The sequence below is a fragment of the Bombus vancouverensis genome, chromosome 15 (genome assembly GCF_051014615.1).
Source record: "Bombus vancouverensis nearcticus chromosome 15, iyBomVanc1_principal, whole genome shotgun sequence".
NCBI classification, from domain to species: Eukaryota; Metazoa; Arthropoda; class Insecta; order Hymenoptera; family Apidae; genus Bombus; species Bombus vancouverensis.
In genome coordinates, this window is record NC_134925.1 from 7,782,499 (window position 1) to 7,799,326 (window position 16,828).

The 16,828-nt window shown below is 30.7% G+C and overlaps 4 protein-coding genes across 10 annotated transcripts; 2 read left to right on the forward strand and 2 right to left on the reverse strand.

The window, feature by feature from the left end:
• The first annotated feature begins 21 nt into the window (after positions 1–21).
• Positions 22–6,152, forward strand: Rap2l (Ras-associated protein 2-like). Of its 3 annotated transcripts, none has more exons than XM_033335200.2 (2): positions 22–106; positions 187–6,152. In XM_033335200.2, exon 2 carries the CDS (start codon positions 710–712, stop codon positions 1,253–1,255), a length of 546 nt encoding a protein of 181 aa, XP_033191091.1. In that variant the 5' UTR covers positions 22–106; positions 187–709; the 3' UTR covers positions 1,256–6,152. The 3 variants fall into 3 exon arrangements, with proteins under 3 accessions (XP_033191091.1, XP_076481127.1, XP_033191092.1); XM_076625012.1 differs by having other exon boundaries at positions 42–106; positions 181–6,152; XM_033335201.2 differs by lacking the exon at positions 22–106 and having other exon boundaries at positions 130–437; positions 578–6,152.
• Positions 6,153–7,690: 1,538 nt separating this feature from the next.
• LOC117157265 (uncharacterized) lies at positions 7,691–11,304 on the reverse strand. 2 transcript variants are annotated; one of them, XM_033335187.2, is made up of 2 exons: positions 11,164–11,304; positions 7,691–10,652 (listed from the first exon to the last, which is right to left on the reverse strand). In XM_033335187.2, the coding sequence occupies exon 2, from the start codon at positions 10,561–10,563 to the stop codon at positions 7,717–7,719; it is 2,847 nt and encodes a 948-aa protein (XP_033191078.2). In that variant the 5' UTR covers positions 10,564–10,652; positions 11,164–11,304; the 3' UTR covers positions 7,691–7,716. The 2 variants fall into 2 exon arrangements, with proteins under 2 accessions (XP_033191078.2, XP_076481122.1); XM_076625007.1 differs by lacking the exon at positions 11,164–11,304 and adding an exon at positions 10,840–10,978.
• On the forward strand, positions 11,007–12,379 carry Adi1 (acireductone dioxygenase 1). Its single transcript, XM_033335199.2, has 4 exons — positions 11,007–11,219; positions 11,453–11,572; positions 11,658–11,837; positions 11,897–12,379. Exons 1-4 carry the CDS (start codon positions 11,097–11,099, stop codon positions 12,029–12,031), a joined length of 558 nt encoding a protein of 185 aa, XP_033191090.1. The 5' UTR covers positions 11,007–11,096; the 3' UTR covers positions 12,032–12,379.
• On the reverse strand, positions 11,845–15,781 carry RnrS (ribonucleoside-diphosphate reductase subunit M2). Of its 4 annotated transcripts, none has more exons than XM_033335189.2 (7): positions 15,560–15,781; positions 14,448–14,507; positions 14,180–14,368; positions 13,873–14,108; positions 13,551–13,779; positions 13,136–13,354; positions 11,845–13,055 (listed from the first exon to the last, which is right to left on the reverse strand). In XM_033335189.2, the coding sequence occupies exons 1-7, from the start codon at positions 15,626–15,628 to the stop codon at positions 12,903–12,905; spliced, it is 1,155 nt and encodes a 384-aa protein (XP_033191080.1). In that variant the 5' UTR covers positions 15,629–15,781; the 3' UTR covers positions 11,845–12,902. The 4 variants fall into 4 exon arrangements, with proteins under 4 accessions (XP_033191080.1, XP_033191081.1, XP_033191082.1 ...); XM_033335190.2 differs by lacking the exon at positions 15,560–15,781 and adding an exon at positions 15,062–15,153; XM_033335191.2 differs by lacking the exon at positions 15,560–15,781 and adding an exon at positions 14,763–14,851.
• Positions 15,782–16,828: the final 1,047 nt, after the last annotated feature.

The window sequence follows — 16,828 nt, forward strand, 5'->3', positions numbered from 1 at the left end:
TCGAGCGCTCCGATTCGTTACGACTTTTCCGACCCGATCGGTATTCACCAATCGTAGAACAGTGCGATCAAGTAAAAAGGAGCCATGCCGGAAAATTTGGAAACAGGTCTTAAAGCACAATTTTTCAGTCCCTTACGAGATAAGTTTTGGAAAGATATATATTGAGTAGACGTAAACTAGTTATAGGTTGAAAGCGGATAGAGGCAGTTCAGGCAGTGGTCCGATGTTCGGCGCAGGAGGTACGAAAAGAAAATCCAAGTGTGATAAGATGGCGTCACGCACGTCAGATCTAGGGAAGAAGTGAGGGGTAGAGGAAAGACAGGAAGGAGGCAGGCCAGGCGAACGTCGCCAGGGGACTGCGGTGTGTGACAGAGAGTGTGAATACGGGTGCTGTCATGTCTTCTTCGGACCTTAAGAACGGCTACGTTTCGATCACGGTAAAATCTTGTGCACGATTCATCGTTTAATAATATCATCAATGCCTTTGTCCGGCAATAAGAATCGTTCTAGTTCTAACGCGATCGTCTCAACGATACGAAGAAGACAGAGTTAATATAGCGGCAGTCAATTTTTGTAGTGTTCGAGAAAGAACAAACGTGCAACGATAATCGGCTAAAAGGTACTCGAGAGAGAGAGAACCTTCCTCTCGGTCCTGGACACGTCGAGGAGGAGGAGGAGACGGAGGAGACGGAGGCGAACTGCCAAAGAGATGCGCGAGTTCAAGGTAGTCGTCCTCGGCTCGGGCGGGGTAGGCAAGAGTGCACTTACTGTGCAATTTGTTTCGGGATGTTTTATGGAGAAGTATGATCCGACGATCGAGGACTTTTATCGAAAGGAGATCGAAGTGGACAACTCGCCGTGTGTACTCGAGATCCTCGATACCGCCGGTACCGAACAGTTCGCGAGTATGCGCGATCTATACATAAAGAACGGCCAAGGATTCGTCGTAGTTTATAGTCTGACGAATCATCAAACTTTCCAAGATATCAAGGCGATGAAGGAATTGATAACGCGCGTTAAAGGTACCGAAAGAGTACCTGTATTACTCGTTGCGAACAAGCTTGATCTCGAGCATCAACGCGAAGTGGATACCGCCGAGGGTAACGCTCTGGCGCAACTCTGGGGTTGCCCATTCGTCGAAGCATCTGCAAAACATCGCACGAATGTGAACGACGTGTTTGCGGAGATTGTACGCGAGATGAACGTCAGCCCTGAGAAAGAGAAGAAAAGCTACTGTTGTTGCAGCATCCTCTAATAATTAATCAAAATCCTGAACCGTGGGCTAATTGAGCCATGTTAGGTGAAGGAAATGCATATAGTGGCTGGATCGCGGTACACTTGGTGAAAATTTCATTCATCCAGTGGCTACGCTCTCTCTCTTAGGCTCAATGTTGGGCTTGTGCTGTGAATTCGCCAATCTGTAAGACTAATATTATGATTGTAATGCCTGGATTTTTGTGAATTCAAAATACGTCAAAGACTCATGCCGTCTCTCTTGGTTCTTTTTCTATTGGAAAATCATAGCCTGCTATTTGGCTGGCTGTTAAATATTTTAATATACATGGATAGTATTATGTGTAATATTATTGTAATATATAATAGTAGATATAAGTGGGCAATGAAAGAGGTAACTCCGTCAGCAAAGGACCAATACTCGAGAGAGAAAGAATGAGAAAAGGGAATAGCAAATGGAATAGGAAAGGACACAGATACCATCGAGGGTGATAACAGAACTGCCCTGCAGTAGTTGTTACTTGTTAACAGCAAAACCAAACTCGATACGTCTAGCTTTCTGCTCAATCTAAAAGATACACCCGTTGCGTATTTGTTCCAGTCCATGAACCTCTATTACTCGCAGGTTAGATTAACAAAGCATTCAAACTATTTGCAGATATTGAAGGAATCACTGTGATGGTCAGCCATTTGAAATATTAAAAAGAATTGGAAACATTAGAATAAATGTTGTTTACAATGTACAGTCAAGAATTGGAAAGAAGATAGGTCGTTTTAGATACATTGTGCAATGATTTCCATTAATGATATGTTACCTATGCTCAATGTCAGAGGCTGCAGTACATTATATAGATGGCTTGAATGGTGTGTCGTTAATGGTACTGGTATTGATTGTACAGTTCCAATATTAGAAATACATTTTATTGAGGTGAACATGATGGAGTATTGAGAATGGTCACTAATGAATAGAATTTTATATTTAAGACCAAAATATAAATATCAAAAAGATTTCATAGTATACCAGATATTGTGTGTATTCTTATTTCAATAAGAATTACCTTGATCAGAATAAAAACTGAAAGCGTAACACCCAGTGCTTTAATCGATCAAAGCATGAAATGAAAAGGAACAAAAGAAAAGAAGAGGAAAGAAAATTGCAGTAATATTACAGAAGGACAGTAGTGCATAACATCAATCGTAAACATAATTATAGGATTTACATGGTAAAGTGTGTACGATAGAAACAAAAATACAAGATCTTTATACAATTCCAAAAAGTTTTATGGCCAATTTGAAACAAAAGAAACCAGCAAGAGGAGAGAGGTGAGACTTTGAAATGTTTTTTCACGAAGGCTTGCTGGTACATTGATCCCTTCAACTGCAAAATACGTATGTGGTACTCATAATAATCAATATATCCATTGCTTTGTACGAACAAAAAATCTCCTTTCGAAACTGATTATCATTGAGTTTGTGAATGTAAACAGATAGATGTAACAAAAAAGAAAAAAAAAAGAAGCAATGGACTCCCTTATAAGTAGTAGTAGGTCGTGTGTAATTTTTCTCGTGTGATCAAAAAAAAATCATATTATCCGATGTTAAATACCGCTTTTATACCATAACAGTCATTACATTAGCTCGATACATTATTATTTAATGCCACCATCGAAGTCATTAATTTCCGTGTGATCACTGCATAACGTACCTTAATAAAAAAAAAATGAGGGTTGTTCAATTTGATTATCTTCTCTTTTTTTCTTTTTTACAAATTTTAATGGGAGGATATTAAATCCTGATTTTATAAAAACAAAAGAAAATGTGAATTTATAGTTTGTATAATATCTACTTGTTCGTCTCAATTATCTGTCTTTCGGATCGATTACGAATGTTGAATTGTACACGACCGACAGCGCTTCCCGTATTCGAATGTGTCGAAGGGCCGCGATATCGAACTGAAAAGTTTCAAACGAACTGATGTACAGTATTTCTATCATTGGTAGTTAGAAAGGACAAAAAAGAAATGAGTCCAACGATATAGAATTCTTGGGAAGAGTTATCGATCGTACACTTAATTCGTTTTCTCCAATTGTCGGTGCACTTTTAGAAATGTCGTTTCGTAGCGAATATGCGGGGCTGGATGTTCTTCTTTCTAACATCGCAAAGCATTTAACTTTGTGCGTTAATAACTATTATACATGGTTCGGAAATTTCTATGTTTTTTTAATTTCTCATAATAAGTTTAATTATACGTTTCACGTTAGATAATTATATATTATAAGTTTAAACGATTATTTGTTATTTTTTACATTTTAGTCTCATTCCAAAATATTAGTATTTATAATTTGATACTTTAGAAACCATTATACATCACATATGTATATGTATATGTATATGTATATGCATTAGGGGAACGAAGTACTCGAATATACAGTAGAGTATATAGAGGGAGAATCCGAAGTAGCCTCGCGTATTCGTCTAATGAAGGGTGCTAATACGTTTCGTCAGTTTAAGATTGGTGAAGCGTATACCGACGTAGCGAATCGGCCATTTAATATATTTCGTTATTGTACTCAAATAATATAAACACAGACAAAGAAGAAAAAAGGGGGAAAAGTGAGTGGGAGGGGGGAACAGGAGGTGGCAACACAGATATAATTATTCGTATCCTCTATTTTATCACTCGGAAAATTCATAGTCTCGCTGTGATCCCGTAGATTATAACCGCAGTTTTTCTATTAAAAGGCGACGATAATAACCGCGTATAGAAGCCTTTCAACGGCGAATCAAAGGGCCTCTTTGTGAAACGTGTAATCGCTCTCGCTCTATTATCGTTACGTTTTTTCGCCCTCCTGGGTTTTTTGTGCTTCGCGAAAACCATAGATTGGCAAAGAGAATAATAAAAAAAGAAAGAACGAAAAAAGGAAAGAAAACTGGTAGAGTGAGGGGTTGGACACAGGGGTGGGGGAAAAGTAAAGGACGCTCATTGACTGCCCGCGGGATAGCTTTCTAAGTACATTATATACACACTAAATGCACGAAAAAAAAAAACGGAATAAAGGAAAAAAGAAGTTTCTATATTTGTATCGCTTCTGAACGTACACGCACACGTTTCTCCGGCGTGGGATCGCGTTTTAAGAATATTTTTCTAAAGAATGCACTGAAAACTTTTGTACACGAGAGAGAGAGAGAGAGAGATAGAGAGAAAAAATGAAGAGAAACCCAAAAAAACGAAAAATGCAAAAAAAAGATGATAAAGTACTACTACTAATAATAATGATAAAAAAAAAACTGTCCTCTTACTTGGAAAGCTATCGAGCATTAAGAAAATACTAGAAAAAAAAAGAAATAGAAAAAGAAAAAAATCGAGCTTCGCCTGAGTGAGCATATCAAGTGTCAAGGACCAGGTATGTTTCGTTCCCTTGTTTCTCAGCCAGCAAATATTTTTTAGTATTATCTATCGTTTCTTTTTTTTTTTATTTCTTTTATAACAAAAGTGAAAGAAGGAAAAAGATTAGGAAAAGAGAAAGCACAAGAATTCACCACCTATAAAAAAACGATTCGCATACGATTTTATAATTAGATATAAATAAATGAATGAATAAATAAATGATATAAATATAAATATATAAATATATATATATACATACAATATATATGTATACATGCAGATTTGTTACGCAACTGGGTCACATTAATTCGAGAAACACCACGATTTAGATGTATATCGGCCTTTCAGTACTACCTGCGTATGATATTGAGTACGAAATACGTTATATTTTTTACAATGTGAAGAATCTGTAAATATTATAGCGTCGAATTATATATAATAATAATATTAATAATAATTAATAATAATATTAATATTAATGAAGGAAAAAAAATTTTGAAGGAATACTGATCTGACATTCGAAAAGACAACAATGAGAATGGCTTACAGTAAAAAAATGTGCATTTCATTGACAAACAACCTTCGCGAGATATAGTTATGTTCTTTGTTGTTTTAGCCCGTCTTTCTTTGGTTCGTTGTTCTTTGATCGGATTAACTATACTGTTCGAGCGATAATATCACTTGGGTAGACAAGAAACAGATACTCGAGACCACTCGATTGTAAACGACACCATCCGCAAAAATTGCTCGCTGGTATTTCGAATTCTTTTTTTTCTTTCTCCACCTGAGATGTTTGTTAATCGCGTCGATAAAAGAGGCAGGAGAAATAGGCGAAACGAAAACATGCGTTATTTTTTACCAGTGGCGAGAGAGAAAAAAAAGAGGTAGAACATAAGAGTACGTACCACTCGTATATTTCCCTTTTTAAAAATGCGAGTGAAAATAAACGAGTATCTTTTTTTGTGACAAAATATTCTCATTCTTGATTTCGTTTTCATTTGTCAAAAATCTACTTTCAATTATCAAACGTTGTATTGTATTCCGTTTATATTACCAACATAAGAATCTAGTCACTATAGAAATCTTGTAACTCAATGACATGGAAAAAATGTATGGTTCTTAACTTGGAGAAAATAATGGTTTTATTATGAAAGGCATGACTGTACTACCCTATTGTCTAATTAATGAAAAATCGATTCTTTATATTGAAATTATTTTAAATATTAATTTTTTGATATAGTCTAAATAATGTAGCATGGATCTAATATTTGTGGATTAAAGATAGAAATCGTAATTTAATTTCAAAGACGATAGGCTGATACAGCAATTTTGTCTCATATTGCAGACCAAATTTTTTTCCATGAAAGCATTGAGACTATCCAGAGGAAGCTACCCACTTGATTTTTGCCTGTCTCAATACTGGTGCACATTTTTTCTTTGTATGCAATTTTTTCACATTTTTTTATTACTAACCATTGTACTGGCATTTTGGAAATATCGCACAAATATAATATAGAATAAAAACAATCAACTACTTTAGTACTGATTATAAAAAACTCCTTTAGGACGTAAAGATAAAAAGTTGGAAATTTTAATAAGATGTAAAAAAATTTTCGTTACAAGGATTGAAAATACATATAAAAAATCCCTATAATTTTTAAACTTGTAAAATTTTTAATAAATTCTTTTACATAAGTGATTCAACAATAGAATAATCGAATTAGAAATTTATTGATCGTGAAAATATTTAATATCCGTTTGCGTTAGTTGTTTTATCGTTTATTATGGAAATAATTTTTTAAATACTTTATAATTCGATAAAAATCGCACAAAAACTAAAATCTGTAGGCTCAAACAAGAAGAGAACAAATAGCGTAACGAATTAGTGGTAAGTATATATATTTATATACATATTTACAAATATAGGGTGCGGCAATATCTCTGATCACTTAAAAACATCTGAAGTTTACCTCCGTTTTTTAAAATTCCGTGCCATACTTTGGTGTGACTGGTAGAGTAGAGAATGATTTCGACGACTCCTAATTCAATGTCATTCAACAAGAAATAAAACAGTAAGGAACAAACCTTACGTCATAATAAATGTTCGAAGTGGTGTCCATTTAAATCGATGCAGCTTTGAAATCGTCGAATTGTCAAAGCCCGTGTACTTGTTATCATTTCCGGATTGATTGTAGCACATACTGCAATGAGTCTTCGTTTCATATCTTGTAATATTCTCCCTGTATTAGTCGTTGGACATATTTACATTTGTAACCAATAACGCTACTGTCTCATGCATTATGCACGGTAAAAACTACTTGATAGAATCTTCCTCAATCGATGGATAGGACGTGATGGGTCAGTTTCGTGGCTAGCTTATCTTCCTGATATTTATTAATGATTAAAAACACCATTCGATTTCTGTGGGAAATATTAAAAAATACTGTGTACCAAAAAAGCTAACAATGCTATTAAGCATGAAACAAAGACTCAATCAATTTGAAAATGATAAGTGAACAGGCTTCGGCAATTCGATGATTTCAAAATTTGCACCACTTCATCATGACGTAATATTTGTTGCTGTCTTGATTTGTGTCTTTTATTTATTGTTAAACGACCTTGTATTAAGGGTTGTTGAGATCGTCTAAACATCCTATATTTTACCAAGCATAAAAAAGTAATTTAAAAGAACGGACGTGACCTTGAAATCTTTGAAAATGCTTCACCTACAAAAAGATTATTACTGCTATATTATGACCCCCTTCGCACTATGCAACTTTTGTAATCAAAATTTTTCCATATCTCTAAAAATAACGGAAATACTCAAGATGATCAGAGTTATTGCCACAGCCTGTGTATTAATATTAATATTATAAATACAATATATTTTACCTAATGCAACTATTGTGGCATATCATGAAGTATATTAAATTTCTGCTTTAGCATTTTGTGAAGTTTCAGGATGGTATCGATAAAGGCCAACTTAGATCTATTAATAGTAAAAAAATGAAATAGATTACATAAATGTAAACTTAAAATATAAGTAGTTTAAATTCAACAAAGAATCAATATTCATAATCCATTCCCACTTTTATTTATTTCGGGACAAATAGATCGTTCATTCTCCTAATACATTCATAAGCTTCTGTTGCAGGTACTTTCAGACAAGCAGAAATTATTTCGTAAGTCATATAACAATTTGAAACTTTCAGAGAATGAGGTATTTTATATGTTGCTTCACTATATTTATTGTACTTATTATATTCAAAGCACTGATCACTGAAATGATCTAAAGTGTTTAAAACATCTTGCAGAAAATTTGCAGAATCATTTTCCGTCTGATCATTTAAATGCGTAATACAGGTAGTGAATAGATCCGCATAAGGACTATGTCTTATGCTTCCATCGAGTTGGTTGATATTTTTAATTAATGCTTGGTATACTTGCTCATAATTTTCCATTTCTTCAAGCGATATAAAAGTTCTACAGAAACGCGTGAGAGATTTAAGTAAAAATGTGAATAAATCGCATCCACCGATAGATGGATATTCTAGAGATAAACAACACGCCTCTATCGTCACACGTAGAATATGATCGAATGCATCCATTTCGTCATTCCATCCAAAAACGATCCAATAAATTATAGTAAGCTCAGAACATATTCTCTGATATTCTTCTTCGGTCGAACGAATGATCAAATGGCGCAGAAAATCTTCTCTTAATAAACTTAAATTAGACAAATAATGTCGCAATTTTTCTGAAGTTTTTGGATCTTCTTTTAATCTGTTCAATACAAAAAAACAACGTCTTTGATAATCTTCGATTATATAAATTACACTGACGCCTTTTTGTATAAAATACCAAATGGAACTGAAATGTAACTTGTCTATTGGTTCAATGACAGAATCAATCCCATCAATAATGTCTTTTCTTATTTTAACAGGAAAAATTTTGTTTTCCAAAAAATATGGCAATATTCTTGTTATCTGAATAAATATTTCATTGCTTACATATTTGGAGATGCTTGTATTTTTTCGAAGGAATGACATTCTTCTTGAAAGAACTATTATCAACTCTTTAATATTCGTATCTTTGGTACATTTCACCTGCAGTTTGCGAATACTATTAAGAACAGAACTTATGTTTGATGCATTAAAGGTATCTTGCCTTAAATATGGTATATAAACGTTGTTTATCAAGTCATGTACTTTAATTACAGAATTGTCTAACATAATATTCACGAGGTCCATGAATTTCTTAGCATTCCATTCTGTATTTTCTATACAAATAATTCTTAGCACACTTGTTAATAATATTTGATTATTGCCTTCTCTTATTTGCATAAATGGTGATAATAAAAGTAAATCATTAGGAGAAATCATGATATTTCTATAATGAGAATGACCAATAGTAATTTTCAAAAGTACTATTAGTACCATTTTAGGATTTTTTAAAAGAAACAGTAAAACCGTTTTTAAATTTGTGGAAGTTTGTAAATTTGTGTTTCGCATAATAAACTCGTGAAATGCTTCATCTGTGTGCGGACAATCTAAATAACTTTTACCATCATATTTCGTTAAATACATCGTTATAACCTCGTAAATATTTGTTACACTTTGACATGATAATATTTTTATAACTAAAGTGTAACTGAATTCTTTCAAATCTTCCTCTGTTGATTGCATAAGAACAAAAGTAAGATATTCTAACAGTGTTAAACAGTCTTTTTTTTCTAGTAATGATCTATTGTCATAAATGAAATCAAGCACCATGCGGTCCCATTCTTTGTACCTACATAGTAATTCTCTCATGAGCTCCTTTTTACCACTATGTATGGCACAACAGAGTTCTGATAGACTTAAAGCAAAGCTCGACTGTTTAGGATCTGATTTACATGATAATTGCTGTAAACATTCTATCAAATGCGTGTTCTCCGATATTTCCTTATCATTTGATACAAAATCTATAAAGTAATAACATTCAATTCCAATGGAACGTTGTAAAGAGATCATATTGTTCTCTTGATCATCCAACTCTGCCCAGCTTAAGTAAATATTACAATCAACTTCTTTGATTTTAGTCAGCAATAAGTTTACCAATTGTTGATTTAATGTCGATATAGTATTTTCTATCAATGTACTTTCACACTTTACAAGTGCCTCTCTCCCAAACGTAATGTTATACAATTTTTCAAGTTCACTAGAAATCAATATTTTTTTATTTTTGCTTTCCAAACATTTTCTTATTGTACAAATTAACTTCTTTAACATGATACCATGTTGTTCACATTTCTTTAAGCCTGATGCTTCCATTAAATAAGGTAACTTTGGATTTGTTAACAATAGTAAGAATTCTTCAAAACTCATTAATAAATTTTGTACGCTTTCCTCGACATTCTTGGACTGTACACTACATTCCTTTAATTGAGAGAATTTAGTGTATATGATTAGTATCAATTGATATATAGCTTTAACTAATCTTTGAAAGGGTAATCTGTCTATACATTTTGTAACTGTTTTCACTACCTCTGTACACAGATCAAGTGGCATATATAAAAGAGATTCAATTAAAACCTCCTCATACTCAAGACTCCATAATATTTGTATAAGCAAATATGGAGATAAAGGTGGACACATATCAACCAAGTGACCACTGACAAGATCTTCTGCCAAACGTTCTTGATTCTCAAAATTAGTATTTAATAATAAGTATTTATATGACTGTATACATCTTTCATTATTTATTGAAGTCTTTTCCTCTATAGGTATATTATAGATTTTAAATATATTGTTCATTGATTTACATATGTGTTCAATATGATTATTATTCTCAGTTGTAATGCACAAAGTAAGTAATTTCAATTCTCCACATTCTTGACTCATTTTCATTAGATACATTTGAATCTTTTTGTAAAATTCATTTAGTTTGTCTGACCATTCCATCTTAGTATAATTAATTAGGACTATATTGTTTCATGAAAGCCTTTCCTTTATCGATAGAGATTCATATGTACATCTTTACATAAAGACCTCTGAAAATTAAACACAATTGCTATTAAATATATCAATTACTAAAATGGCATTAGTAAATATGAATTCAATATACATAAATAACTATGATATATGATATATGAAATAATCCAAACTACATTAGAACAAATGACTTGCATAACATAAAAATAAAAAATATATAAAAAATACATAAAATATTAACATTACCATAAGTTTGTAGAATAATAAGACAATATACTCATTCTTTATATTTAAACATAATTACAATAAAGGCATATAATTTTTAATTTAAAATTATGCTTCAATATCAGTTGCTCAGATAAGTTTATACGTTTCTTTAAAATCCAGTGAAAAATGTATACTACATCTATAATAGATAATTTTATCATTAAGGTTACGACATTAGCGAATAACAAGTTATAAAAGCTACAACTGAGTTAATCAGATTTGTTCACAGAAGAAAAATGGTTCGTGCGTGGTACATGGATAACAGTGATGCCGATCAACGGTTAGAACACCATAAAGAACTACCTGAATATATTTCTCTTGAGGATTTGTTCAAGAAAACAGGCGTTGAATATTTTAAGGTTAGGTCACATTTGTATACTTCAGTAAAATTTTTTCATTATTGACATCTATCGCTCGATTGTGATTTTGTAATCGTATTACTTCCGTTTTATGCTCGTGCGCATTGAATAAAAATTATGTAAAAAAGAAATTATCTTCAAATTTGACCTTCATATGTTATTGAAAAAATTACGTTGTTTTAACGTTCCATTTTTCATATTTTATTTATATATTTAACTTGATGTTAATGTAGATTGATTACAAAAACTATCAAAATGATAATACGTTGACGGTATTGAAAGCAGAACGTGGTTATACATACGAAGACGAAATAGAATGTTCAAAGGAATGTCTCCCGAATTACGAGGAAAAAGTAAGTACAATTTCTATTTCTTTCGATAAATTTCCATGATAATTTATCAAAATAAAGTAATACAAATTATTTCTTAAATTTTTAGATAAAAAATTTCTTCACCGAACATCTCCATACTGATGAAGAAATAAGGTTAATTTTGGATGGATCAGGATATTTTGATGTTAGAGACAAGAATGACCAATGGATACGTATTGAAGTTAAAGCTGGAGATTTGATAATTATTCCAAGTGGAATATATCATAGGTTTACCTTGGATATTAAAGTAAGTATTCTGTTACATTTTTAAGTTTTATTAAAAATTACATCATTATGGTTTTCCAGAATTACATCAAAGCAAAACGTTATTTCGTGGGCGAACCTGTTTGGTTACCATACAATAGACCAGCTGACGGCATGGAATGCCGTAAAAATTACCTAAATCGTTTAAACAATGGCTTTCAAATAAAGTCTCTTTAATGTTTGCTATAAACTTTATAGAATAGAAGACATATACAAATTCTAATTGTGCAAAATTTACATAGATTTAGACAGCATACAATCACACAATTCATATTCACATTCCTGCCTATTATGAAAAATACTTTTTTCTGAGATTGTTGTATCACTAAAACATCCAATTTTTATAAAATGAATGTATAAATTTCATAAAATTTATCAATTGTTATTAAAGATATAAACTTTTCATATATATATATATAATTGCATAGTAATCTTATATTCATGATAATTACCTACCCCTGTTACTTGTAATAAAGATTATTATATTTTTTACACTATATACATAAACTTCATATAAATACTGAATTGTTTTGTCTCAATTGTTAAATATTCTTGTGGTCCATTTGAACTTTTATATTCCTATACAAATTTCATTTGCATGTCGTTTTATGAAATAATAAGCTTTTGATTGCCAATACATGACACGTTTTAAAGCAAAATTATTTCTATAATTGAATATAATATATAACAAGACTCAAAATAAATGTCACAATAAATGTACAATACACTTCATCATAACTTCATAAGAAATGTGATAAATGAAGTAGATCTAGTTGTTATTGAACTCTAAATATCATTGTCAAAATATAAAAATTGTAGCAAAAAATAAATACAATTATCAATCTTGGTTCTAGTAATATACAATGTAGTCTTAATCAACGAGAAAAGAAAAGAAACAACGAAAATTGTTTCCCATCTACGTAGATAAGTAAAGCATATATAACATTCTTGCTTCATACACAAATAAAACACAATCAAATCAAACTTGTTATTGTTAAAAAAAAGAAAAGAGAGATAGTCAATTTTCTTATTACTGTCATCTAGTAAATTAAAATTCAGCATTAACTGTAAAATTGCTTTCAACTTTATCTTGCATTACTCCCCATTTTTGATACTCTCCTACTTTCTTTTCAAAAAAGTTTGTTTTACCTTCTAAAGAGATGTGCTCCATAAAATCAAACGGATTTTCTGACATATAAATCTGAAAATAAAAATATTTAAAATTAATATACATATTAATTTGGTCAATATTAGCATTAAAATTATAATACTTTTACAAACCTTTTCACAGCCTAATTCTGTAAGTAATCTATCAGCAACAAATTCGATATATTGACACATAAGTGTACAGTTCATTCCTATCATTTGAACAGGTAAAGCTTCCGTTAAAAATTCTTGTTCAATTTTGACGGCATCTTTAATAATTGATGTGACCCGATCGCAAGACGGTTTTTGTACAATATGTTTGAACATCAAACATGCGAAATCACAATGTAATCCCTAAATTAAGTAAACTAGTTGATTTTATGTAGTACTGTAACTTTTGTACTCATCCCACATATATATTATGCAAAGTTGGAAAGAAGATTGACAGGATTATATAATCAACTGGACGCGTATTCTTTTCGCTCGTCTTCTTTCTAATTCTGCATATCACAGATTTTTTTACTATGTATTAAAACAATTGTATACTAACCTCATCTCTAGAAATAAGCTCATTACTAAATGTAAGTCCTGGCATTAAACCTCTTTTTTTCAACCAGAAAATAGCGGCAAAACTACCGCTAAAGAAAATACCTTCCACTGCAGCAAATGCAACCACACGTTCAGGAAATGTGGCACTCTCATGATTTATCCAATTTAATGCCCAGTTAGCTTTTTTCGCAACGCATGGTAAATTTTCAATCGCATTGAACAGAAAGTCTCTATGAACAAACAATATCAATGAATAAAAGTTTTTAAATAAAAGTTGTACAATAACATTCAATAATTGATAAAAAAGATACTTTATTATTTACCTCTCTTTGGTATCTGTGATATATGTATCAATCAACATAGAGTACATTTCTGAGTGCACATTTTCTATGGCGACTTGAAAACCATAGAAACAACGTGCCTCGGTTACTTGTACTTCCTGACTAAATCGTTCGACAAGATTCTCATTAACGATTCCATCAGAAGCCGCAAAGAATGCTAAGACATGAGATATGAAATGTTTCTCATCACTAGTTAAATGATTCCAGTCAAATACATCCTGTGAAGATATATAATATAATTATTAACTTATATGCTCCTTTTTAAGTCCAACTATTTGAAGAATTATACTTTAGAAAGATCCACTTCCTCAACAGTCCAAAATGATGCTTCAGCTTTTTTATACATTTGCCAAATGTCAGGCCATTGAATAGGAAAGACAACGAATCTACGTGGATTTTCTTTCAGTAATGGTTCTAATTCTGGATTGAATCCATTTTCTTTTAAAATTTTCATTTTTACATCTTTGGCTTTAGTTCCCTGAAAATACATAAAAATATTATAAAAATCTTATAATTAATCATCTTAATCATATAAATGCAAAACAATTATGTATTACATTTTTGATACCATTCTCTTGTGAAATAATTGGAGAAATACATAATTTCTTTGGAGAAGTCTAAAAACAGAAATATAAAAGTTAATACATGGAAGATATTTTGCTAAATTAACAGTCACAGTATCAAATAATAAGAGTTATAAGTAAAAATAGTTTGTTTGTCATATACCTATTAGATTTAATAGCATTTTGAAGAACAGAAATACATAGAAAATCATGAAATGACAAATATTATTGTATTACATAATTACATGTAATAGTATTTACACAATTCAAGAAAAGCTATGATAACCTATGTATGAATTCATTTCTTACCAAACAAAACATTAATCAGAATACTATAAACAGTAAGTAATTCACAAAATATCACAATATTCCACCTTTTTATTATGTATACTAATATGCTAATATTCATACATTATAATTTATTATAAATCTGAGAAATTTTATAGAACATAACACAAATTATAATATAAATATTTAATTATTAACAGTATTTTTTTGGTTTTTTCAATCGATTATATTTAACAGAATTATGTTTATCTGTTTATAACAAGCTGAATATAACAAATCACAATTTTTCTATGGAAAAATAAAGCAGAAGTATGTCTTACATCTGTGTTAGACATGTGGAACTGACATGTGGAAAAATAATTTAATATGTTAATATATTATGTAATTTAATATTGTAAGTTCTGATTTTCATTATCTAATAAAATTTACAATTCGTTATAAAAACAAGTCACTATAAAATTAATAACTTATATCTAACAAATCGACATAGCTATCTTTTATGCCGAATTTGTTTCTCAATATATGTAGAATATCTACAAATAGTATGATATAATTTGAATTTTTTTATTATAATTAATAAATATAAGTTATAATTAATAAAAATGGAACCAAAAAAAGAAATAAAACCTCTTCTTGATAACAGTTTTAGTAATTAACTTAGATAAAAATTCTTTAGTAATAATTCAGAAAGAACTTGAGAAAGAATTAAGAAAAAATAAATAACTGACAAAGAAAACTAAGCAATAATCAATCTAGAATATAAGATTTCAGATAAATTAGGATTATAAAGTAGGATTGTAAAGTACAAATAAACTTACGTTATCTTCCAAAGAAAACTTTTCAAGATGTCTACGAATATTTTCCTTTGTTGAAATTTGAAGTGGCATCGTAAAATTCAACGAATCTTACAGGAAAAGTGAATAAAGAATACAAGTTTCAAAAAGTTGTCAGCACTCTACGAAAACCAACCAAATGCTCAGAGTAAACTATAAGTATTCCAGAAGTATACATTCTTTACCCATAATTTCCTTCTGCTTCGCGCCAAATTACTGGCAACCAATCGAATAATTACCTGTTGCCGCCAAAAACGTTTTCACATCTACAATGTCATAAAAGGCACATATTTGTGAATGATATTTGTTTGAAAATATTTAAAAATAGTTATCCTGCATTCTACAATGACAATAAGAGTGAAAATTATAATATATTGACATTGGCTTTTCCCGCGTATTTCTTAATATGTTATGGAAGAGAAATATTATTATCAATATAAGGCATAATCTTCAACGAAAGGCCTAATACCAGAAGTTATGCTGTCATTCAAAGAGATTCAAAGCATACGGCCATCGTTTCCTAGCTAATTATTATCTTCGATCATTATTTTATTTGTCTTAATGATACATCTCGAATTCCAAATTATTTTATTTTGCCACTTCATGCTTAATAACGAATGATTAAAAAATTATATGAATATTAGAGTCCGTTTACATTGGACCTGAAATAAATGATAAGAGTGACAATGAGAGCGAAGCACTGATATATAATATTGTGTTATATGAATACAGTGTGCGAAGCGTTTTATGCATGTATACACGTCATAATTGCGTGTATTTCTACATTTCGTTCTTATCGCCACTCTTCTTGTTCATCGTAGCTCCAACATAAATGTAGCTTTACTTGGTAGTTAGGACAAATAATGTGAAATAAATGGAACACAAATAAATATATGTATATATAGGATAAATATGTATGATATTAAATTTAATTAAAAGGGCACAAATTTTAAAATATTGGAACTATCTAATATTTAAGTTTCACATTAGAAATATTAAGATAGATTCGCAATTATATCTGCAGTATATCAAGACGCATACGCAGCAGTATAAAATATCAACATAAAACACAAATTTATTCAATATTTAGATACGTACATATTTATTGATATTAAAAATGTATTCTGTATTTATGAATGAATTTGTAATTTTTAATACGTAAGTTTATAAAATTCATGAAAATGGGAAATTAAAAGTAAAGATACATTTTAATATAACAATTACAAATTTGTTTAAGATTATGTTGATATTACC

Excerpts from the sequence above, each read along its gene's own strand:
- Rap2l (XM_033335200.2), top strand. The coding sequence starts at position 710 with ATGCGCGAGTTCAAGGTAGTCGTCCTCGGCTCGGGCGGGGTAGGCAAG.
- LOC117157265 (XM_033335187.2), bottom strand. The coding sequence starts at position 10,563 with ATGGAATGGTCAGACAAACTAAATGAATTTTACAAAAAGATTCAAATG.
- Adi1 (XM_033335199.2), top strand. The coding sequence starts at position 11,097 with ATGGTTCGTGCGTGGTACATGGATAACAGTGATGCCGATCAACGGTTA. Across the intron at positions 11,220-11,452 it reads CAGGCGTTGAATATTTTAAG|ATTGATTACAAAAACTATCA; the intron begins GTTAGGTCACAT and ends ATGTTAATGTAG. Across the intron at positions 11,573-11,657 it reads TCCCGAATTACGAGGAAAAA|ATAAAAAATTTCTTCACCGA; the intron begins GTAAGTACAATT and ends TTAAATTTTTAG.
- RnrS (XM_033335189.2), bottom strand. The coding sequence starts at position 15,628 with ATGCCACTTCAAATTTCAACAAAGGAAAATATTCGTAGACATCTTGAA. Across the intron at positions 14,109-14,179 it reads AGGAAGTGGATCTTTCTAAA|GATGTATTTGACTGGAATCA; the intron begins GTATAATTCTTC and ends ATATCTTCACAG. Across the intron at positions 13,780-13,872 it reads ATCACAGATACCAAAGAGAG|AGACTTTCTGTTCAATGCGA; the intron begins GTAAATAATAAA and ends GTTTGTTCATAG.